This window comes from Bombus fervidus, chromosome 12, assembly GCF_041682495.2.
Source record: "Bombus fervidus isolate BK054 chromosome 12, iyBomFerv1, whole genome shotgun sequence".
Classification (NCBI taxonomy): domain Eukaryota; kingdom Metazoa; phylum Arthropoda; class Insecta; order Hymenoptera; family Apidae; genus Bombus; species Bombus fervidus.
Genome location: NC_091528.1, coordinates 9607163 through 9632300, shown reverse-complemented (window position 1 = coordinate 9632300; position 25138 = coordinate 9607163). Strand labels below are relative to the sequence as shown.

The window sequence follows — 25138 nt, the reverse complement described above, 5'->3', positions numbered from 1 at the left end:
GACAGTAGATTCTATGGATTGCTCAGGCTCGTTATAAGGATTATAATTAGTAGACTTCGAATCGTAGAAAGTCAGATATATCAATCATCATTTATGTAGAGTAGGATTTATGAGAATTGCTACTTTTACGTGGTTATTTTATTGGTAAATACAGGGTACAGTCATGTTCGATTATCATCTATTAGACTTTTATCAGAGTTACGTAGCGAGCTTCTGATCTTTCATTTGCTTTAAATACCAAACGTAGCGTGATACAATTGAAACATTGAAAATTGCTGAAAGATCAAGCTCATTAGAAGAGTTGATGCTCATAGACTGGTTAACCCAGCGATAGTATAGTACGCAAATACAACATGACTTGTGTCCAATGATCCGCTGGTGCGTTACTTCGTTTCTTCTTATTAATATCTACCCATTGAAAGAACAAGTGTCTTGACTTTTTAAACGATAATGGATTTTACTACTTAGAAGTGAGATTGATAGTAGCTAAAAGCGATGTATGCCTTGACTTCTCGTCGAATTAAAATTAAACGATTTTATAGAAATAACTTCTATCAAGATCCCACGCCTGGTGATTTAATTTGTAGATGATGGTTGGACGTATGGTTTAAATGACGAGATGTCTCTATGTTAAAACCGTCGAGTGTATTTAAAATAATAAATAGATACAGAGAATGTTCGCTAAGACGCTCGGTACTACCTGATTCGCTAGGACAGTGTATAGATCGCTGTTAAAATCGCTCGAGACTGACACTGAGAAACTGATATTGATTCGCACGACTGACTGACTTCTGGAGAACATGGTCGTCCATTTATACTGGTCGAGGGAGCACCGGAAATTCAAATTCGTCTTTGTTTGACGATTGCACGTAGCGGCGACATTGTTTTTCCCGTAGTTTATTTATTATTACATTATGTGTATCCTAACGATATTGATACTCCGAGGCAAAACAACATGATCCGAATTGTGTAGTTCAAGGGAGTTCTAAAACAGCGCTTTTTTGTAATTTTTTTTAGAAGAGAAAAAAAGAAATGAAGCTATTGAATTTTGAGGTATGCTTTCATATATATTGAACGAACACAACAAATTTTTTTTTAAAGTAAAAAAAGAATTATAACAGATTTCTAAGCCTATTTCATGAGCGTCTTGTCGCTGCAGTCTTCAATCGGCGGGAAAGATCCACCTCGTAATTCTTGACGGAAACAAAAAACCAAAAGGGATTAGATTATTATATATTGTTCTTCTGGGTGAACTAAACATAATTCAGGATACCCCCTTAAACGCGGTTCTACGATATCATTACTATGACGAATACTTTGTTCGAAAGAATGGAAATACAAATGGCAAGCGTATTTAGTAAGAAACTGGTACTAGTTTTAAAGGACTTTATCATAGTCATATCCCTAGAAACTATCGATTTAACCATCGACGAACGGAAAATTCGCGGTTAGGGTGGAGAAGTTAGGGTTAAAAAGTGGCGTCGCTAACCGGTAGGCGTCGGTGAATCGATGCGTTGGCGTCCACGGTACATCTACACGAGGTATGTGAACGCGCGGGTGTATAGCGCGTGTGGTTGCACGGTCGCCACGGTGCAGCTGCCCGGTGTCTGGTGTCCGTCCGCGGCGCGCGTGGAGGGACGCGTGCCTCGTATCTTCCTCGCCACGGCGAGCGTAGTGACGTCAACGCGCACACGCGCGCCGTATGTACATAGGTACTACATACGTAAACACGGCGGACGAGCAACACGCGCACAGCCTCCTGAATAATGCATGCCGCGTCTCTCGAGGCTGCGCGAGGCAAGGATTTTCGGATGCTTCCTGCGCCCGGTAACTATCCGGCCCTCGAACCTTGAAAAATGCTGGCCTCGGCCAAGCAGTCTCGAGATGTTCCTTTTTGCCCATACAGACCCGACACCCCGTTACAGTGACGAATCATCGTCGATGAATCTCTCGCCCCTTCCCCTTCTCTTCCTCTGCCGCATTCTTTCCATCCATCGTTACTTCCTCGTCTCTTTTTCAAGAGATCGTATCGAGATTTCGCCATTTTTGACGACTCACTTTATTCCACACTCCACGCACGCTAACCTCTGAACAGTCGTAAAATTGACGAAGGTCCATAAAAAGAGTTTCATCGGCTCGTGTCCGATGGTTTATCAATCGGACGTTTGGTTACTTAGGCCTTAAGTGATTAATGAGAGGTCTACTTGCGAGATATTTTCAGCGTGGAAACAGCATTGGCGCGTGCTTGTCCTTTACGTTTTGTGATTTTGATGGTACATTTGTCTTACTCTTTGTCTTGCTCTTTTTTTTTTTTTATTCCGTTATTAAATCCTTATTCTTGCCTCATTAGTCAGTCAATGTTAAAGTACATCAAGCTCCACAAGGTAAACGTCTCCTTGATCGATTTTGAAAAAGTATTGGAGAAAAAGAAGTGGAAATACGTATAAGGACAATATAAAGTGATCTGGATGAAGCGTAATATGTAATAAACGTCTGTTCCGATAGATTACGAATAAGTGTCCATTAGCTTCCTAATTTTTAATAGCTTTTTTCGTTAATACATCTAATTAATCTTAAATTTTTAAAAATTGATAATGTTCGTTCTACATAAGAATTAATATTTCTTTAGGGATGCAGTTTGTTGACGTTAGATACACTTGTAATTCAAGACAATACTGTGGTAATTGCTGCTTTTCTGAATACTTTGGTACCAAGGAACAGAATTATACGCAGTCCTCTCGTAATAAATTCAAACGTTTCTTATTATACACACTCGCAGTACAATCAACAGGAAACCACTTGCTTCGCAAATAGCCATATCTCAGTCACCAGGATCACCAAGAAGGAAGGTTCAAGTCGAAGGAAAACCAATAAATACACAGGAAAGCTTCATAGCTCTATAGTGCTATCGACAACGTCGCGAACCTTCTGCACATCTTCTTCTTCGATCCTTTACGTTTTCACCGTTCCACGATCAGCAACGACATTTATCAACAACATTTATCATTGAGAGACAGAAATTCAAGGTCGATTGAAAAATCATTTGTGAGATAAAGATCGCGAATAACACTAACGATGAAATACAGGAATGGCAGACGAGGGAGAGAAATTGAAAATTTCGGCTGGAGAAAAACCAAACGGAGGAGGATGAAGAGGGATAAAGAGAAGCGGAGGATGAGAATACAGAGAGAAAAGGGGGATACAGCGTGAAAGAGAGTAGGGAAAGGTAGGATGGGGAGAGTCAGAGGAGGGGATGGCAGAGAGAGAAAGAGAGGGAAAGAAAGACGCGTGCTTTCTGTGAGAAATGTGGCGCGTGCCGGCGCGTGCCCTGTAGTCACGTGCTGTCTGTCATTGGCGTAGCTCACGCCATTTTCTTCCATCGTCGAGGAAGATGTGTTCAGGTGTAGCCGTACATCTTCGTTCTTATCGAGTTTCCCTTCGAAACTTGATCGATTCGTCAATTACTTAAATTAGATTTTGTTCTTCTTGGTTTCTTCTTTGCAACGTGGATTAAGCACACGTTGTAAATATATATTAGAATATATTTTAGTATAATATTAGCATCGTACTAGCAATTTTAGTTTGCTTTAGTATCTTTGCTCGATCGAAACCAACGATCGATAAGAAAATCTTATGGCACGAAATACAGTGTTTTTACCGCCGATGTATAATCTTTCCTTTGATGGTATCCTATAAATTACGCGTGTATAGTACAAATGAAGTTTAACTTGCAATTACTTTACTTTACTTTACTTTAATTGCAATCACATATATTTTTTGTATCTATTGTTCCAAACGTATTAGGTATATCTATGTATAATTAAATACCCTTTATGTATAATTATGATACTACATATCTCTTAATTTACTAAACGCACTACGTGTAAACTTAATTCGGTCGATACTCGAATATGTACTAAAAACTTATAAAACTCTCTAAAGTAAATCAAGCATAAGAACGTAAAAAGAAGACGGTAAAAAAAACGAAACGATCGAAACTCATATGTAAATATGATCGACGATATGATCCTGATGGCGTCGCTTAACATCAGCCAGATAGGCTCGTAACAGCAATAACGGTTCGTTGGAATGGACGATTTCGGATTTGATAGAGTCCCTGGAACGCGAGCCCCGACATCTGGCGCTCGAATCAAAATCCGGTAATCGCGAAGGAACGGAAAGGCAGGTGATACGCCAATGGAGGATCCGCTCAGCGAACAAGGGAAAGGGAAGCATCGGGTGCTAGCCGGCTCCTCAGCGTCGGGTGCACGTTCCGCTCGGTGCATCCTCGCTCGCCTTGCATCTTTGGTGCACGCGCCTTCTTCACCCTCCGTGACTTCTGCATTCTTGATAGATTCTTACCGGCTAATTCACTGGAATTCTATCGCCTGCTCGATCGAAACACGCCATAATATCGGCAACATCATTGCTCTTGCACCTTTCTTATCTGTAGTCTTTTTTTTTTCTTCGATTAGGGTAGCTTCTGAGATTAGTTAATTGCGTATTGATTTAACTGTTAATTGGTTTATGAGGTTACGGGGTGGGCAGATGTCAGGAATATTATTAGTTACATAATTTTGTTGGAAAGTAACGCGCGTCATTGTTGCTTGAGGGCAAACTGTCGTTTACTCGTGTAGAAGAGTCTAGTAACCTGTTAGGTTGTCCCAAAAGTTTTGTTCGTTTTCTAAGGAAGTTGAAGATGCACGACATGTTTTGTTTGTATGTTCTTTCATTCAATTACGCTTGATCCATTTTATTCTATTACTACAAAATGGATCATACATAAATCCATAAAATAATATAAAATAGAAAATGTTGTGCATCTATTATTTCACTTATGAAACGAAAGAAACTTGTCGGACAACCTAACATAAGCTTAGATCCAAATTTTGTCTGAGTAATCCTAGGACCATAAGTGTCTGTAACGCAAGAGGGAATTTTTGATAAATCGAAATACCAGAGGTAAATCAGATTTCCTACTTTTTTTAAGTTTCACGTTGTACTTGGTTTGAGCGCGTTTGGATATTTTGTAAAAAAAAGACGATCTTATCGTTAGCAATGAATTTTACTTGGCCCTCACCTTTCATAAACGCAGCTACATGTTCACATTTTTCCAGCGATATAATTATACGAAAGAAATCGATACAATTTTTTAAAAAGTAAAACACACGAAGTTTGTAACGTGGTCGAAACTGGACAAGAAAAAATATGACGCGGTATTTGTATGCGTGACCAGTCAAAATTGCAGAATTACGTGTGACAAGTGTAGGAACGAGTGGTTGTAAGTCTCGTATGATTTCCGTGTAACGCCACAGGGAAACGGGAAGCGATCGTTGCACGCGAACCACCATGTCAGCCCCAATCTGTCCATCCGCCAATAATTACGCTCGCTCATTAATTGCCTTTCGAACACCTACTTTTTCTACCATTCACTGTTCGGTTCAGACCCGGAACGGAAGCGTTATTGGATTTGAGACGGTTCCGTTCCTTTCGAAACCGATGAATTTTTATGCCTCTTCTCTGTCGTGTTATACACGCAGATCAAAATGTAAGTTTCATAAACGTGCGCAGCCCATTAATAAGAAACGACATTTTATTTATAGCGTACTTTATATGCTCATTTCTACATTATGGTTATCTTTTATCATCATATCGATACATTTATCGTAATATACGATTTTAAATAAATAATTTAAAAAGTGCGTACATACATGCAGATAGAGGACACAATTTGATGGTTTATTTTTCGATGCTGTTTGATCTTTTACAAGCTGAGTTTTAAGCAGGGATGTACATTACTAATTGTAGTTTTAAATAAACAATTTAAAAAATGCGTACATACACACAGATAGAGGACACAATTTGATGCTGTTTGATCTTCTACAAGCTGAATTTTAAACAAGAAAGTACACTACCAATTGTAGTTTTAAATAAATAATTTAAAAAATGCATACATACACACAGGTGGAGGACACAATTTGATGCTGTTTGATCCTTTACAAGCTGAGTTTTAAGCAAGAAAGTACACTACCAATTGTAGTTTCAAATAAATAATTTAAAAAATACGTACATACACGCAGATAGAGGACACAATTTGATGGTTTATTTTTCGATGCTGTTTGATCTTTTACAAGCTGAGTTTTAAGCAGGGATGTACACTACTAATTGTAGTTTTAAATAAACAATTTAAAAAATGCGTACATACACACAGATAGAGGACACAATTTGACGCTGTTTGATCTTCTACAAGCTGAATTTTAAACAAGAAAGTACACTACCAATTGTAGTTTTAAATAAATAATTTAAAAAATGCATACATACACACAGATGGAGGACACAATTTGATGCTGTTTGATCTTTTACAAGCTGAGTTTTAAGCAAGAAAGTACACTACCAATTGTAGTTTTAAATAAATAATTTAAAAAATACGTACATACACGCAGATAGAGGACACAATTTGATGGTTTATTTTTTGATGCTGTTTGATCTTTTACAAGCTGAGTTTTAAGCAGGGATGTACACTACTAATTGTAGTTTTAAATAAATAATTTAAAAAATGCATACACACACACAGATGGAGGACACATTTGATGCTGTTTGATCTTTTACAAGCTGAGTTTTAAACAAGAAAGTACACTACCAATTGTAGTTTTAAATAAATAATTTAAAAAATGCATACATACACACAGATGGAGAACACAATTTGATGCTGTTTGATCTTTTACAAGCTGAGTTTTAAACAAGAAAGTACACTACCAATTGTAGCTTTAAATAAATAATTTAAAAAATACGTACATACACGCAGATAGAGAACACAATTTGATGGTTTACTTTTCGATGCTGTTTGATCTTTTACAATCTGAGTTTTAAGCAAAGATATACACTACCAATTGTAGTTTTAAATAAATAATTTAAAAAATGCATACATACACACAGATGGAGGACACGATTTGATGCTGTTTGATCTTTTACAAGCTGAGTTTTACGCAAAGATGTACACTACCCATTGTTCGCTTTGTCAACTTGAATATGCTTTCCACTGTTTTCATGTTTTAACTCTTTCTTTCTTTTGTTTATAAATCCGTTGGTTCGTTCGCGCGTGCTTTATAATATAAAATACTGCATAACGTAAAATACACAAAATTTGTTAGAATTTCACAACGATCGCACCGATTGAGTGTTCTAATACTCGTGGTATAGCCAGTGTATAATTATTGATTAATATCGATTCGAATATTTATCCAGAAAGGATATTCCATTAAACTTTGTGAAATTGTCAAGACAATTATCACACGATCCCTGTAAGTAATATTGTAATATTGCTAAGTAAGTAAGTAATATTGCTACTACTAATGAAGTCGTCTTGTCTTTATCATCGATAGAAACGACCACATTTAACAATTAAGCGAATGATAAAACTTGAGGATCGTGGTTGACGTTGCGGGCGCAAGCTGTTCCATGATAATTGCTGGTACTCGTTAATTATTCCTTTTACTGCTGCACCTCACCCCTCAAGCTGCGCCCGCTATTAGGTATTCTCCCTTGCACCTGCATTTTAAGCACCGTTTCGTAACGATCCACGGGATCTCGACGGGAGATTAAAAAGCTTTCGCCCGGGACAAATCTCGATGGTGTACCGTTCGAAATAACGATTGATTAATAACTATTGCCTGAAACGAAACAGCTTGTACGTTCTCGTTCTTCGCGATGTTTTTCTTGTTTCGTCTTTTCGTATCCTCGACGTCGTCGTCGTGCTGTTAAATGTAATATACGTGGCTCCATCGACATGCTTCCACATATATTTTTCGTTCGTTTATATTGCGAGTAAAATATTGCTTGAGAAACTGTTGAAACTTTTATTCCTAAAATATCGCTTCTCTGATCGATTCTGGAATTTTTCTTTTTCCTAAGCCGGTGATGCGCTTTCGTAATCGTGCGCTATCTCGCGTTCTTTTCAAATAATTATACCATATGCTTTCTCTTAAAAAAAGATTCAACGTTTACCATTCGCTTTCACTACATTTAAATTCAACGACGTTTCTATCTCAAACGAATTAATTTTCTTCCGTTCAACTTAAAAAATCACATACGTAAAATCTTACGTTATATCGAAAAGAAAGGAACAACAATTTTATATCGATAAAGTCAAGTTAACGTTAAAGAATGGCATATAAAAACCGAAGATCGTACCAGTAACTACATTATACTGGAAAGATATATTATACCTTTGAAAGATGCATCCTTTCGGTCTCAGGCTGGAGTGAGTCGTTCGACGAGAAAGATTTCACGCATCCTCTCCAAATGGCAGGAAGGTTTGCGGTCGGATCGTGGGACATCCATTCATACGTTTTCGCGTGTAAGCACGCAACGTGCCAAAACTGTCAAGCTGCAGGTTGGAAGAATCAGCGCGACAGGAATATGTACCTCGTTCCTTTCGAGAAATCCTGTTTTCTCTTCCTTCGTCTTCGCTTCGTATGATTCCAATATATCAAAAATTAACGCCGTTTGTCAAATTTTCAATCGCGTAATTTTTATTCAGCTATCTACTTTGTCTTTTTAGATTCGTAATATCTTGTTGAGATTATTACACGTGTGTAAACAAAGGAACGCGTGGATAAATATATAAGGTAAGGTAGAAAATATATTTTAAATACAGAAGTGTAAATACAAGAAGGAATATAATTTGAGCTGGCGCAGATCCGCACGCTAGCAGTGTTACCTTATTACTGAAAGCCCCGAAGCCATCGTCCCCTGTCTACTGTTTATGGTCTGCCTTCGTCCCAGTCTTTTGTCTATACGCTGTCGATGGCTTCGGTGCTCGAGGAAACTAAAAAGACCAAATGTAGAGTTTTCTTAGATGTGGTGACCGCTTCAACATATCTGAACGATCGAGAATAACAAAATTAATGGAACGCTTGTGGTCACTTACGAATCTACGTCACTTGTAGTCTAGTTTACGAATAGATCGTGTGTGTTATGCAAAATATTTTGAAATTTCATTGACGCTGTTACGAGATCCGACTGTGTTTTTGTTTACATTGACTTACGGATTGGCTTCCAATCGTATTAACGCACAACTGGCGGACAAAAGAAAACTTAAGGGAGAAGCTGCGCAAAACGACAGCATAGTTTTACAAAATAGAATTATAATTGACAATAGCAGCTACCGTAACCGATACGATGGAAAATGACTAGTAGACGCACACAGAGTACACCAAATTGAAACTTATTTTCGCTCATCACCGTTGCATTTCCGTTTGCATTTATGTAAAATTAAAAACGCAGAAACCAACACACGTGTATAGATAATACACAAAAGTGTATAAAATATCCAAAGTAGACTCCTACTTGTTATAATATTTCTTATATACGTTAACTTTTACGGTCGAACTAATATAAAACAGCGTAATGTTTCGTAGTGTAATCATGACAGTCGTGCCCTCTCATAATGCTGATGAAATTTCCAAATATTCCATACAACACATACGATACAGTACGGTATATATATGGTATAGTACAAATTTCCTATAATTTTTAATACATTCGCATAATCCACATATACGAGCGTATATGAAACAATCGACTAAGAAGCAACAATTGGAATACGCACGATCAATCGTACTTCCGTTGATGAGCGTGATTCGGTGGGTTCTTCGAAACGTTGAACGTTCGAGGCTCCTTTGATCGTTCGTCCGGATGCGGTGGTCTCGTTGTAGAAGCACACGTTCCTCCGGCAAGCCGGCCGGGCGCACGCGCGCACCTTGGAGACATCGCAGGTGCAGTTACCTGCTGGTCGAGTTCTTTCTTCGTCCCTCCTACGGTAGCCAATTATGCAAGTTTCACTTATCCGAAGTTGCCAGGTAGCTCGTTATCGCGGGACGCGAGACCACGAGTGGGTTAAGGACATCGGGACCTGCTTTCAATACATTCTTCGCCACGCACTCCTCGCCACGAAAGCACTCCGTTTCCGATAATACACCGTGGCCAGGTTCTTTCCTTCTCTTTTCCATCTGTCAGCATTGTACTCTCGGTTCGAAATTTTTCTTTTGTCTACCATTGTCTCCTTCTATTTCGACGCCGCAGGAATCGCCTCGTTTTGTCGTGAAAGTGTGCTACGCTAAAGTTGCGTTTTAATGGGTCATCAGGATCTTGGAATATTCATGGCCTGGTGCAGGACTGTGAAAGAATCAGATTGTAAGGATATGGAAATAGGGGATGTTTAAGGCCTTCGCTGCCAATGAATTATGCTTGCTCCTCCTTATTTTCACTCCCTTGGTTTATCCGTTAAAATTATTATAGGGAAACGCGAGTCAACTCCACGCTCGTTTTCTCATGAAATTGCTATAATAACTTTTTTCCCTTGGGATATATATTAGGATATATGCACGTGTAAGAGATACAATTCACGTGGAGTAAATTGGAAATCAATTGATTTAGCTTGACTACCTGATTATCGAGGCTTTCGAGATGGCCTGGTTGATAGGTTGAAATGTCCTGTTTAACGTCTTTTCGCATTTCAAGATAGTGGTTCACGACGCGATAAAAGTTTATTCGGCTCGCTAATTCTCTTCGTTATTTATGATCTTTCGTCCATATAGGTTACAGTTAGAGTTCAAGTTCGGACAAGCGAATTCAATCGATCGATTGAATCTACGATCTATCGAAATACAATTTTGTATTTCAATAAAAATGTCGCGATAAGTGGAGTTGCGTGATTTGTAAAAACTGCCTGTAATTTATAGAATTTGGGTAGAAGAGTAATTTTAATCGTCGGATATTACCCTTGCTTCTTGATTTTCTGCTTGAAATAAGATATTTATTATACGAGCAAAAACAGTTTACATATGTAATAGTAGATGTACATTATACATTACCGAAGATTGCGATCGATATTTTGTGACAAGCGAGAAAGTAGTTTAATTGCCTGGAAGCAAGTATTCGTCGTGACTGACAAGGTAGGAATTAATGATTCCGAACTGGTGGTCAAGTGTAATTCACACGAAATTAAACTGACCGCGTGAGTTTTTCAATTCTTGGCCATTTTTGGAGAAAGAGTTACCTGCGGCAAACGAGTATTTTGGTATATTCGCGAAATAACAGTTTGTAACGTGCTATTATTTAAAAAATTAATGAAAATTTTAACGCCAAGTAAAATATACCGATTTATATAAAATTCCATTCTTTCATTTTATCCTTCGCATCATTTTCCCACCATTTTCGTTTCTATATCATCGAGTGTACATATCAAAGATATTTACACATGAAATATATAATTAGTACTAATAACATTAATTACATTAATCTCGTGGGCAATTTATTGCTTGCGTCGAATTATTTATTACCGGTCGAAGGTAATTTAAATGTAAAATAATCGATATACAGGATTTCAGTTTTTAATCCGTTCTTCCACAGACGTATTTTTAAAGCGGACGTTGCCTAGAAAATTATTTAATAATTTAATTTCAATGTTACGATTAATTAACTTTTATCCATTCAATTTCCAAAAACGATTTAAATGCATTAAAAGTTTGTACTTGTGAATACTTACATATAGTAGTAATAGTAAACAGTATTTTATCCTACCATCCTTACGTTTCAATATTCCTCGACACGATACCTATACGAATACTTTACGTATAATACGTAACATCTCGTAATATTTAAAAGCATCGAATATTTCTATCAAAAATTATCTTTACCATTACGTTCTCGAATCAAAGAGTTTGTCACATGTGCCGCTGCTCCTCGGAAACCCTGAATTTGAAAAAAAAAAAAAAAAAGTAAAAGCTCGACTTCCGGAAGTGAATAATTTTCGTTTCTGAGAACGCGGGAGATCGCAGCAATAGCAGCGTGGTCCTGACCTACATCGACTGGAAGTCGATTGTAGTGCCACGACGACGACAACAACGAGGCGTTCGATTCCACTTTCGGATACGTTCTCTCGATAATATTTACCGTTGCGGTGTCGATGGAAGACGTCAAGGTCACGGATTGGTAGCTGCCTAATCCAAATTCGACTAGAACGTCGCGCGCGATTATCGAAGGTGGACCCGATTCTAGGAAGGCGGCCCAATAGAACGTGTTCGGTCGGCGCAGACGCACTGGTGGCTCTCCTTCTTCGCGCGACACGCGCCGAATCAAATCTACGCCGTGGCGCTAGTATGCGCGCGCATCGCTCTCGCTCCGCCGTCTCGGCTGCCTATTGGTCTCACAGAATCGTCCCGGTCTTGCTGCTCTCTCACAGATGCGTAAGATCAACTAATCCGTACACAGACAATTTCCTCTCCTATCCCGCTCTTACGACACGCCATTTTCTATATTTTCGTACGTTCAAGTTGTTCAATTTACAATTATTTACGGTTAATCGAGATTTGAAATTTCGCGCGTAATCTCTTCCCGAGGTTCCGATCTATGGGCTCTGATTCATCGGTCTATCGCTTCTACGTTTAGCAGCTGTTTAGTATCCATTTAGTACCTACGTATGATTATATAATTATATTTATAAATATTCAAATTATAATTGTGATATAATTTGAATATTTCAGCAGAGGTTAGGATCGGTTTTATTTTTTGTAAACTGAGAAGGATATTGCGTTTCTCGGTTGGGTTATCGCGATTTGTATTAGGAAATATAGGGTTAGATGTATGTGAATAGAGATTTAAGGTAAATTACATTTAGCCACCGTGATTGCTAAGAAACGTAGAAATCAACTGATTTTCGCGAGAAAAAATTGTAGTCTGCGTATGACAATTCATTAGCAAAAGTAAGATAGAAAATCAATGAATTTCAAAGTTACGTTCCAGTGTGTAGGTTATATAAGTATCTAGCGAACGTATTTAATATTTAAAGAGATGCGTACTAATGTAATGGTTAAAATTATAATAAATAGCATGAATATGTTTAGTCCATATTCGAGTGTTTCTATCTACGATCAATAGAAAGAAAAAAAAAAAAAGAAAAAGAAAAATAGGAAGAAAGTTCTTTCAACTTCCGGCGCTCATTTTCAACTAATTCCAACCAAGGTTAGGTATACGATTCGATGCTGTCACTATTTGACCCTTCGATATTCTCCTTTGGAATTAGCAAAATATCCGTAGTTTTCACGAACAATGCATATGCATTCATATTGAGATGTGAGATAAAGTCCAATAGAAACAAAGTAAATGTATTTCAATGACCAAGCAACTTGCCCAAAATTTCCAAGATTTCCGATTTCAAATATACTCATTTTTAATGCGAGAAATCGATACGAAACCCCTACGTTCCAAGATTGGAGAATTCGATGCAACGGTTAACGTCTGTGGAAGCGACTTCCGAAACGCGCTCGCATGCATCCGTTCGCCGGAAAGAGGAAGGAAGATTCTCTGCTGTCCGACTATCCTTGCTAAAGAGGGGATGAAGCAACACGCACCCCACCAGCGCGCTACTTCCCGTGGGTTAAAGTTAGCCGCATGCGGACTCGGTAGGCGTGGCCTCCAGGTAGTGGAGAAGCGCAGGTGAGAAGAGAGAAAAGCCGAGCAGGTAAGCAGCCAAGCCACGGACAGACTGCGACGCGCGCTCCACGCGAGACCGTGCGTGTACCCTCGTCGGTCAGACCGGGGTCAGTCAGGGTCCTGCTGTTAGCCAGGACACTCCGAGAGTATCTTCCGGAAGATCAACCAACGGACAGCTGTCGGACTATCTGTGCAACTCTTCTTTGCTCTACGAGTCATTCGATTCCGTCTATTTGCTCGTTTCATCGACCGTCTGTGGCGATTGGATGAAAATTATTCTGTTGCCAACTGCGTACAACCGCGTACAACGTTACTTCCCTGTGATAGAAAGATCATCTGGCTGAAAAGAGTGTTGAAAATACGTTTCTTAGAGAAGTGTTACTCGTCTTGCGTCTGTAATAATCGATTCCAAACATCGAACTGAACCGCCTTGGACGCGCGAACCGGGTACCAGACCGCGACCTTGGTGGACCACGTGGAGGATCGCCAGAGAGCAGCCCAGTGAATGGAAAAACTGTACGTGCGTCTGTGGGGTTGATACCGATTGTGTACGTCGTTTGTGAGTTCCTGGATCTAGTGCCAATAAAAAGGGACTACGATTCGTTGCTCGCCTCCATGAACAGTCGCAAGACCTAGGGGACTAATCGATCGACCAATCGGACGCAATGTGCGGTGAGTTTCTTCCGCATCTCTTCGCTTTCCTCTCGTTTTTTCTTTCGCTGTGATTCGTGTGAATGTAATCGATGGATTGGCGCGAAACGTCTTAGTAGCAGAGAGACAAGTTTCACGAGAAGAAGATACGGTGCTTAAGAAAATGAATCTCGCCTCCGGTTGAATTTACCTTGAATATATTATCGACCTTGTGTTATTTTTTACGTATTCCAATGAAAATTTATGACAAAATTATGATATTAAATATGGTTCGGCGATTATCTTGATTATGTTAGCTGATTTGATATATGACACTTGGAAATATGGAAGTTGTTTTCGTGATATTAAATTTATTTTCGTAATTCTGCTGGGAAATTTCCCCGTAGAAATATCGTAGCGATAAAACATCGACAAAATTATGCGATTTTTTCCCATGTAAACGCATGTGCAAGATGTTTCTTTTTTGTATTTTATCCGGTCTAAGGAGAAAATATCGGTTTTTCGATGATGTCGATTTACCAAGGAGGATTATGTATTTCGTTAAGCCGAGAGCGGATTATGGTATCGGTTTAATCAGATTACTTCTTCTTGTATCTCTTGTAGCTTTGTTAATCTTTCAGAAAGTACTTGGATTATCAAGTTATTAGTTTTTGGCGATGAAAAAATACCTTTTGTATTTAGTTTGTCAGGTTTAGTTTTTAACTGTTTTTGTAATCTTAAGAAGTTTACAATTATCGCTTCTTGCAAATTGACATTTATGAATAGCTATTTCGAAATTTCAAAACTATTGTCTTATTTGATGGAGATTTTAAAGGAATCTTAACTTAAAACCGATAAAATCGCAAATTATTCGCTACTTCTAATTACAACATTGTTGTACCGCGTGAAGATTATGTAAATTTTTAATAGAATAAATAAAAGAGAAAAGAATTAAGCGAATGATTTAAAGAATTAATTATAGCGAGATATCAATGTTAAAATAAGAAATGTTCCTTATCACGAAACTTGTAGGAGATACTCAAATTTTCAAGGCTATTCAAAATATTCGTATTATCGCGACCTTGTATATCTGCCGCATTAAAAGATATATTAAAAGTGTGTATACAGAGGAACCAGAATGTTATTAGCGCACATCAATGGCAGCAGCAAATATTTGTACGTATTGCCAATGACGTTAAAACAGATCGAAGTAATCGCAAATCCTGTTTAAGAATGTCATAATTCAAATTCACATTTACTCCTTATCTCTTCGATACATTCGCTTTCCACGAATTTCAGGGTTTTTCGTATTTAGCATGACAAATATTAAAACTTAGTATAATATTGGTACATAAAGGTATTTATAGCATTTAGAGACCATAATATTATATCGATGGAAAGTTTTGCAAGAAATAGCGTTATAATTTGGTGGAAAAAATATAAAATTCTAAAAAGAAATAGACGTTGTAAAATTTGTAATATTAGGTTGTTCGAGAAGTGTCTTTCGTTTACACATCCGTCTTTTACAACGATGCATTTTTATACAAACACGAAGCCTAATCTATCAAACGTTGTGATCTCTATCTTGATAGAACAAAATGGATCATACGTAGTTCGATAAAATAATATAAAACGAAAAATATTGTGCGTCCATTATTTCTTTATAAAACGAAAGGAACTTTTCGGGCCACCTAATATATACAAGTCATGGAATTTCGATGGAAAATCTTGCAACAAATAATATCATAGTGAAAAACAGAATTCGTTATAAAAACGAAATTGTAGCATTTAGAAATTATAAGTGTTCGATCGAAAATGTTACGAAAGAATAGTACGATGACTCATTAGAAAGATAGATTTTGTCATACGTTTACTTTTCGTTCGAATAAATTCGGTTTCATTTTGTTGGAAGAAAAAGACCAAGTGTTTGCATAATCTCTTTAGTAACAGAGTAGATATGTGTCAGATTTTCACCGGACAACTGTTCCTATCAATGGTTAAGAATCTCTTAGTTTCGTGGTCCCAGAAGCGTTCGTTAAAAGAAAGAGACGGAAACGCTGACATTCGTTGATGCGTACACTTGTTTATACATATTTTAACGAAGCGAAGAATCGGTGACCCGATGGATCGATTCTCACCTACGATCACGTTCAAGATTTCCAACGAAATGTCTTTTCGGCTACCTTTTTCGTAATTAGGTGACAGACGATGAATCGATCGAAACATCTGTCATTCGTAAACGTTGATTTCGAAATGTAAAAAAGCTGGAATGTAAATCACTATGCGTATTGAGTAAATCATATTGATAAATCGTATCGAATAAATCAAATTCGAGAAAATTGTAAAATCGAATCTCGTTACCAACACGTTTTTTTCTCTTTTGCGGACCACCAGGACGCCGAAGATACATCCTTTTGTTTCGTTGAGAATTCCAGTCTCGAACAACCTATTCAGTCGTATTTAGCCAAAAGTCGAAACTATAATTTTTTTTTTTTTTTTTCCTTTTTTTCATATAACAATATGCAAGCAATTTTAAAGCTGACTTGTAAGTAGGTAATGGTCGGTGATTGACATCGAACTCGGACATTATCGTTCGTTATCTATGCAAAACAGGAACCACTCATACAGTCGTGTTTGCAAATCGCATTACAGATTTATTCAAACAACGAGGCGCGATTATTACCTGTCTGTGTATATGTATGAACATTATCTATTACCTGAAAACCTTCGACTTTAACGATTCACGTTTTCTTCCATCGTGTGTTCGTGTCTCCTTATGCCTTTCGGAGAACCTCACTGTGCAAGAAAGTTATTCGGTTTCGTTTTGCCTTAGAATATTAATCTTATTATTAATATTAATGCAACTTCGTTATTTTTCTGACCGATACATTCGTTTATGAAATTAACTCTGTTATCTGTTGTTTGACTCATTTTCTTATTGCGTTCTCCTTAGATTACGACTTGTGCGTTGAAAGTAGTCGAAATTAATTTGTCGCAAAGGGCTTGTTGCAATCGCGTAATTAAATTGCACGAGAAATTTGTCTAAGTGGTACATGATGATGGAGAATTCTTTGAGTCGATCGAAGGAGAATTTAGCTGAATGTTAGAAATAAAAGAAATAGGTGGATGTAATATTGCTACAACGCTGATGATAATAACAACGGTAATAAATAAAAAGGCAATTGTTTTAAAAGACATGAAATATTCTACAAGGCTATATAATTTTCTTTCACGTTATTACAAATATCTAAGGTCAGATATACTATAAAAAGATTAATATTGCGAAGGATAGAGAAAAATTACAGGGTCAACAGATACAGTTAAACAGCGTTAGTTAAAACATTGTAAATGCCGATAAAAATGTACACTCTGTATATATTGGTAGAAACTATTTATAAGATATCTAACCGTAGTGCAATTTGTTTTTACTTTGTTTTCGATTTTTAAGCTTTTAAAAGGATAGATGATGGATAGATGAGATCTTATTGATTGCTAGCTTATCAGAGTTGGCCGCGAATAAAGTTCGTCGGACAATCACGTCCGTTTCAGCGTACGATCAGATTAGGAGCACTGTCTCTTGGATGGACACGCGCACGCATGTTCTACGATGTATAATTCATAGTTCTCGTTCGGGGGAGGAGCATGTTTGTGATTTTCCCTATAAATCTGATAGCCGTGGCTACCTATGACTCGCGAGAATAACGCATTAACTCGGCTCCCATCTAAATGTAATAGAAATTCATTTTAAAACAGGACACGCACAATTTTCTTTATATCCTGCCGTTTGAATGCGATAAAAACAGAATCCTTGTAACAATTGCTCACCATTTCCATATTCTTTCGATCGAGTATACGATCTGATAGATACTATGCATTAATAACGCGATTTTAGACACTTTCGTTCGAAATAATCAAACGTTCTTCTCGTCTTCGGCTTTCGTTAAAATATTTAAGAGATACTACCGATTAATTATTTCTGAAGATCGTTGAAACTTTTATTCTACAGAAAATACCGAACAATTGGCACAATTTCGTTGCAACTCTCAAGCAGACTAATAATTTTATGGCGACTCTCTTCGGAAGCAGAAAAATATTTATTACTCGATCGTTTCTATGAGAAACGTATTTAGGATGCGATTCTCCATTTGCATTAAACAATTTTTGTAATACCACGATAACGTTAAACGATAAGTAAATCGTGAATGTTTATTCAAATTTTTACGATGCCTAGAATTTAGAAGTTGGAAGCCAGGTGGCTTCGTATTGTCTTATCTACTACGTATCACAAAGAGTACCATATTTTGAACATTCCATATATTTTTCAGTATTACGTACATTCTGTCCATTCGTGCACCTTCAAATTTCCCACGATCGTATAAATGTTTTCAGTCTAGCGACAGCAGGAGCGTGTAAAAGATGTATAAAAATGTTTCTTTGCACGGTTTGCTCATCAGAAGCGGTGCCGCGTACTTGGTACATGAAACCGGAACTTCACTACAGTGCCATTGGAGTTCCGGCGGGCGCTCTGTCACCCCCGGCCACACTTTCACCGCCTAGCAGCCCTAGCGTCACGCTGCCGCCTTCGCCGTGGAGTCCTGGCGCGGCAGGAAGTAGCTTGAACACCACTGCGACATCCTCCAACCCTTCTTCGGTTTCCTCCACGAGCCTTGGCCAACCAACACCGGACCGTTTCAGCGCTTTCACCCTGGTCTCTACCTGCAATCCCGACGCCAGACTTCAGAATCTACCACTGACCACCACAACTACGGCACGAGGTAACACAATCGCCAGTATCCTTACTACTCTGCGGGTATTTATGCAAATTCACACGATATTGCATGGTTTATTCCTTTATCAACTATTACGTACGATTACCGTAATGTGTTGCTGAGGTATAATATCGTACTGTCGTCTGACTATTCCATTGCTTGTTTCAGGGTTTGAAATTCCTTTCAGATATGCCCACTATTAGTATTAGATTTATTATAGTATTATAGATCAGTATTGAGATAGTATGAATATACGTTGCACGTATTAGAGATAGAAGGATGTTGCAGAATTTTATTTATCGTAGAAAATAGGAGAATCGTGGAATGCGATTAGATTTTAATATTTAGCTTTTGTCAAAATGTTTGTAATCTGAATAGATCGATCGATCATTGACTGTTACGTTCATAGCGCGTCATCTTGGAGCAATTAGGTAAATGCTCGTTATATTATGTTTGTTAGAAATTCTTATTTTTATATGTTAGAATTTAATCTTGAAGTTAAGATTAATAATTTGTGGAAGACACGATATTTACGTTAAAATAATATTCAGTGATATTTATTAAACAGAACCAAATGTATATAAGCGAGTGATATAATTAACAATGTATATAAGAATTGTTGATTGTTGGCCAGTTACTCTCAGATTAGACTTAGATAATGACCCATGATCCCTTAAATACTTTGAACTCTACTTTCTATACAGTAATAAATATGATCTGTATAATTGTCCTGTTCAAATACCCGTGTGGGTGCCCTGTGTAACGATGCTTATGTCTATACCTGAAATACGACTGTATTGCAACATTATAGTTATGAAATTCTGTTATTGTTCGATGTATTCGCTGATTGCTATCTTCGTATAACCATGAAAAGGTTTTATAACATATGTCTGACCAGAATCAGTTGTGACTACTTGACATATCCGACTGAGAAACAGAGCATGGACAGACCATGCTACTTCACAAATATAGGATCGTATTTGTGTCACTGCAGTCAGCCAAATTTAGAACTAAACCATTTAACCTGCTGTTCTTGGTTAATACGTGTATACTCGTAAAAGTGTACCGTACCTAGTGAGTATTTAAATACTCCAGCTTGTATAATTTATTTTACATATATCTGCAAAGAGATTACCAAAATTGTCTCATTTTATGTTACTTCGTAAATGATAGAAGCTTAATCTGTATCAACGTTCGGTCAGTCAAATTTAGAAGCAAACGTCAGCCCATTTAAGCGCTCCTATTTGATCTCCTATTCTCAGTTGAAATATTTATATCGGTTATAGCTCACCTCATTATATCGAATAGTCGTATCTCAATCGTTAACGAATATCCAATGTTGTCCATCTAAAAATAAACGTCCTTTTTTACTCTATCCAGAAATAATGACGGTTTCCTAGGAAAAAAAAAAAAAAAAAGAAAGGAAATATAAAACAAAACAGACACAGGCACAAGAGGATAAATTCAGTTGGAAAGTTCACTGCAATAATAATTTCTTAACGCTTTTTTACGTTATTTTTGACCCAATCATATTTGCCTATTATCCGAAATTTGTTCAAGTTTGAGGGAGATACGAAACAATTGTTCTTATATATATGTTTAAGTTTTATCTTAAAGCATTAAAAGTATTTTTAAAATATTTTTAGAATGTTTAAAAATGTTAAAAGTCTCTTTGATTCGTTGAAATAGAAATATTGAAATCAAAATTCGAAGATTAAATTGGATTAATATTAGCTTTGAATCGGACAACTTTATTCTTTCTATATTTTCAAAATAAATAAAAATTTCATAATAATTCGACTACTTAAGAAAAAAATATACCTTTTTAGAAAATACGTGTTACATGTTTAGCATGAACCTACGGATCCTTTGTTCGAGAACTTCCTGAACTAATTCCTGGCTAGTAGAAAAATGATAGAGTCGAGAATTATCAGATTTTTCGTGCTAAATAGAAATCTTCTGGCTTCCAGAGATGCGTTGTGGTCTGATGTATGGTGGTTATGGGCCGACCGGGGCTGCATGGTGGGCTGCTCAACACCAGTTGAGCCTCTTGCTGCCCCATTCCCTGTTGCCACCCTCGAGGATTTCTAACCAGCAAACTACACCGGCTGCAAATTGCTCACCTATTCACCCAGAACCCCTGAACACGTCCAGAGCTGGCTCGCCACGAAGATGCACCCCGGAGAAGGCGAAGTTCGGTGAGAATTTTAATTAAGAGGGCAGTTTGTGGAAAATTATACGAGGTGACTGTAACGATCAATTTCGATGGGGGTTCTATGGAGATGGTAGCGTGAGAATGAATGGGATGAGAGAAACATGTTATAGTTTCAGAATATTATACTACATTATAGTTTGAAAGAACGTTAATATTATTATCACTGTGGAAATATTAATATCTTTTTCTACGAGTAATCACGTTACGTTTATCTTCGTTGCTGTTTGAAGTCGAACGAATCTTTTGGAGAAATAAATTGTCGATCGATCGAACATTTATTTAAATACACACGGGACGTGCACGAAAACCAACAAAATTGCCACGATGCTTATAGAACGCGATAAACATTGTCCTGTATTACGCGTTAATTTTAGAATTGTATATTTTCTGTCTACTTGATAATGTCATTTTTGTCAGTCAGTTGTAACGTCAACAGTAGGCTGTTTCCATTTCCAGAATTACCCCGCGTACTTTTAATGGCACTTGCTACGCACGTGTTTGCCCACTGCTGCGATTAACTTTCATTTTCCAAAGTTAGAACTGTGAAATTACATTTGAAATCCTACTCGTCATGGTGTTGAGTTTAACAAGTAATAATCGCGTCGGGATTTCCATTTGAACCAATAATTTTGCTATTTACGTGACAAAAGATTCAACTGCGAGCATTAAATCGCTCGTCCTAAAATAAATCATTTTTGGTATACGTGCACAAGCTCTATCAAATTTATTCTTATTAATTCAATTTCACCACTCACGATTCATAAATCGGCTGCCAGAATAAAAGAAATTCAAGTTTCCTTTAAACAAGTCCGAATACGTCAACCAGATTTACTGCATTTTATCTTAAAATTCCATCGAAGTCCTCCTTAAGATTCCCATGAGGTTTCTCGACGCGACCAGTCGGCGAAAAAGGCGTAGAAATACGCGAAGGGCTTAAAAAAGGGGACAACTGGCCGACAATTTTGTCGTAAGCACAGTAAGTAGGTAATATCGATCCTGTTCTGCGAGCAGTTGGCAAACGGTCGGTTATCACCACCGACGTTTACGTTTATCGGCATCGATAACAAAGAGAGAACCTGTTATTAAACTAATTATCACGAATCCCTTTCGGTACTGTGTAACGTTCCGATAATTGTCGGTGATTATGCCACGTAAACGTTTCTGCGCAGTCTGCTGAACGATAACAAATTAGGTTCGTATTCGTCGTTTGTGTACCTACGACAATAGGGTACTTTCGTGATATATGCGGGTGACAAGCGTTAGCTTAGAATCCTCGTCAAACAAATTGAAGAATATCTTACGACTTGTCTGTGATTCAAACAAAATGAAATATAATATTCTTTGACTATTTTGCTGTACGAGACTAAAAACTGATTGGTTCTATTATTTTCTAGATTTAGAATAAGAAGCTTCAGATTATATGCTTTATAATTTGCGTAATTATAATTTGAAGATTTATATTTCTATTTTAAACCGAGTACCAAAAATTTGTAATTACGATGATAATATAATTATAATAATTAATTGAATTATAATTGAATAATTATAATGTTATTATTGGAAGCAAGAGCTTCTTTATATTATTTGAAAGAAATTTCTATTCAAAAATTGACTCTGTTAGAGTTATTATAGGAAATAAAACATTTTTGTAACATAATTTTCAGAGGAGGAGGCGCCGCTAAACTTAAGTACCAAACCTAATGACGTTTCGTCCACCATGAACCGAAAGAGTGAAATTTGGTCACCGGGAACAGTCTGCGAGAGGGAAGCGAAAGAAACAAGGATACTATCATCCAGGAGTCCATCCTCGACACCTGTAATCACTCGACAGATCCATCATTCACCATTGACACCGCCCTCCTCTTCGGAAAGGACATTTCAGGTGAGTTTCCCATGTCAAAGCGTCTTTCTTTTTTTAAATCTTGAAGAAGAGAAATTCGAGGAAAGGTACATATACGAGAAGAAATATAGTTAATTGTTTTACAAACGTTGTTTTCCTAACAAATATCTAGCTCTAAATTAACAAGTCAGTCTAAATTAACAAGTCTAAAGTAATTAATCAATGAGAATGTGAAATAAGAAAAAAACAGAACCAAATCTTTTTGTAAATTATCATCAGATTCTAGTTCTTTCTTCGATCCAGATGTCTTATACTTTCAATGGGAATATTAATTGCAAGTTAAAACGATGTTAAATTAAAATTAATTGAACGATTCAAAGATTATTCAGAACGGTACCTTTGTCCCAAAGAAATCAATAGAGAAAATGGAAAAAAGACAATATCACCTGATGGAGTTAACTCGAATCGTCGTCAGACAGTAAGGTGGTGAAATGTTTTTCACAGAACACGACGAGTATCGCTCTAGGAAATCTTTACACGACTACCGTGTTCTCTTCTTGACCACTCGGTTGATCGTCGAAAACAAATATTTGCGTTTTTGTATCCACGCGCGATGTTCTTTTACGAGCTTAGTAAATACTCTAAGCTTTCTCCGAGGTTCGATACTCTCCAACTCGTAAACAAAATCACGGTCAAGCAGACACCTACTCGAATAGCGTCAATTTTTCCAAGATTTTATCTAGATTTATTCATTCCTTTTCGCGTTATTTCATTCTTCCTCTTTTGCTTCCTTTTTTTTCATTTTTCTTTGTGCAAGGTGTTTTAATATTAAACGTTCAGTTGTTTTAATATTCATATTCAGCGAATATATGAAATTTCCAAGAGTCACGTTAGATGGATGATTTTTTGAAACATCAAGATACTTTTATAACGTTTTCACTCGGAAGAAACAATTTTTCTACAAGTCGAAGAACGCTTGCCCAGCAAAGTGTATAATTGAAATATGTAAAAAATAATTGGATATATTTTATTGCATATAGAGAATTTTTCCATTTTTCACTTGAAACGACGTTTTTAAAATACAACGACGAGGACAACATTGTTGACAGTCCTTTTCTGCTTGAATTTATATCTCTATCAATATTGTCACTCCCTGCGTTGCTTACGTGTATATTCGCTTGTATAATAATCTTGTCACGCATCTCTGTAAGTAGTCATTTTTCTTCTGGTAGATTCTGTTGCTTTTGTCCTAGCTGAAATGAAAATGTGTTTTATCGCGCCACAAGCTTTGAAGCATCATTCTGGTTGCATAATCGTATTTGCAACATTTACAATAACGAGGAATAAGAAATGAAAAATTATAGTTACGATTTTCTCTTCCTTTACCATCGAAATGATCATAAATTTATTGCAAGAATATTATAAATCAGTTTTCATGTCTCATTTATCTTTTCCATTGAATCGATCGATAAATCAATGAAATTATATATGCATGTTGTACTATTCTAGTATATATCATACTTACTATATTATACTTTACGATTAAGCAGTAATAACTTTTCTTTTTACATCTTCTATAACTGCAATTCGCTATATTATTAACAATTTTTATTCTCAATTTTTCTTATCGAGTCTATCACTTCGTTCAGATTATAATAATAGATAATTTTTACCATTATGCTCCTATTACTTTCGTTGTAAATATTATAGGAATTTCATACAACGATAAGATCACGTGTTTTTCAAACTAGTAGTTGGAAAATTAATACCAGAGGTATTAGATTATACGCGAGCAATTTCCTTTCATCTTGAACGATATTTAATACACTACACAGCACCACAAAATATTCACAAAAATATCAAATCTCTGTTTAGCTTTCGCTTCCGTAGTACGACTGATCGTGAGTGGAACAGAGCTGGAGGAATTTACATTTCGTTTTATTTACATCGTCGATAGCTACACAGTAAAACCGTTTTTAGTGGCCATCTTCCAATTTCGAGCAGCGCCTTATATAATAACCGGAGCGCGAATTCTTACGCATCTGTGAGAAATTTGGAAATTTCACAGAATGCAACGTAACAGGGAAAATTACGTAAAATAGCGAAAGTACACTGCTTTCTATTCTACTTGATAGGCAAAACGATTTTCTACCGAGCTTCTACTTCCCAATAATGTACTGCAGGATCTTT

At 37.0% G+C, this 25138-nt stretch overlaps 1 protein-coding gene across 2 annotated transcripts in view; it reads left to right on the top strand.

The window, feature by feature from the left end:
• Positions 1-25138, top strand: part of LOC139993169 (uncharacterized) — a 71118-nt gene that overhangs the window by 25636 nt on the left and 20344 nt on the right. Inside the window, exons 1-4 of one of the 2 annotated variants that reach the window (XM_072014651.1) lie at positions 13509-14166; positions 18579-18899; positions 20864-21091; positions 22773-22990. In XM_072014651.1, coding sequence (XP_071870752.1) covers positions 14160-14166; positions 18579-18899; positions 20864-21091; positions 22773-22990 — 774 coding nt within the window. In that variant the 5' untranslated portion in view covers positions 13509-14159. Of the gene's footprint in view, positions 1-13508; positions 14167-18578; positions 18900-20863; positions 21092-22772; positions 22991-25138 lie in introns of those variants that run through there. The other variant, XM_072014652.1, reaches the window with a different exon arrangement.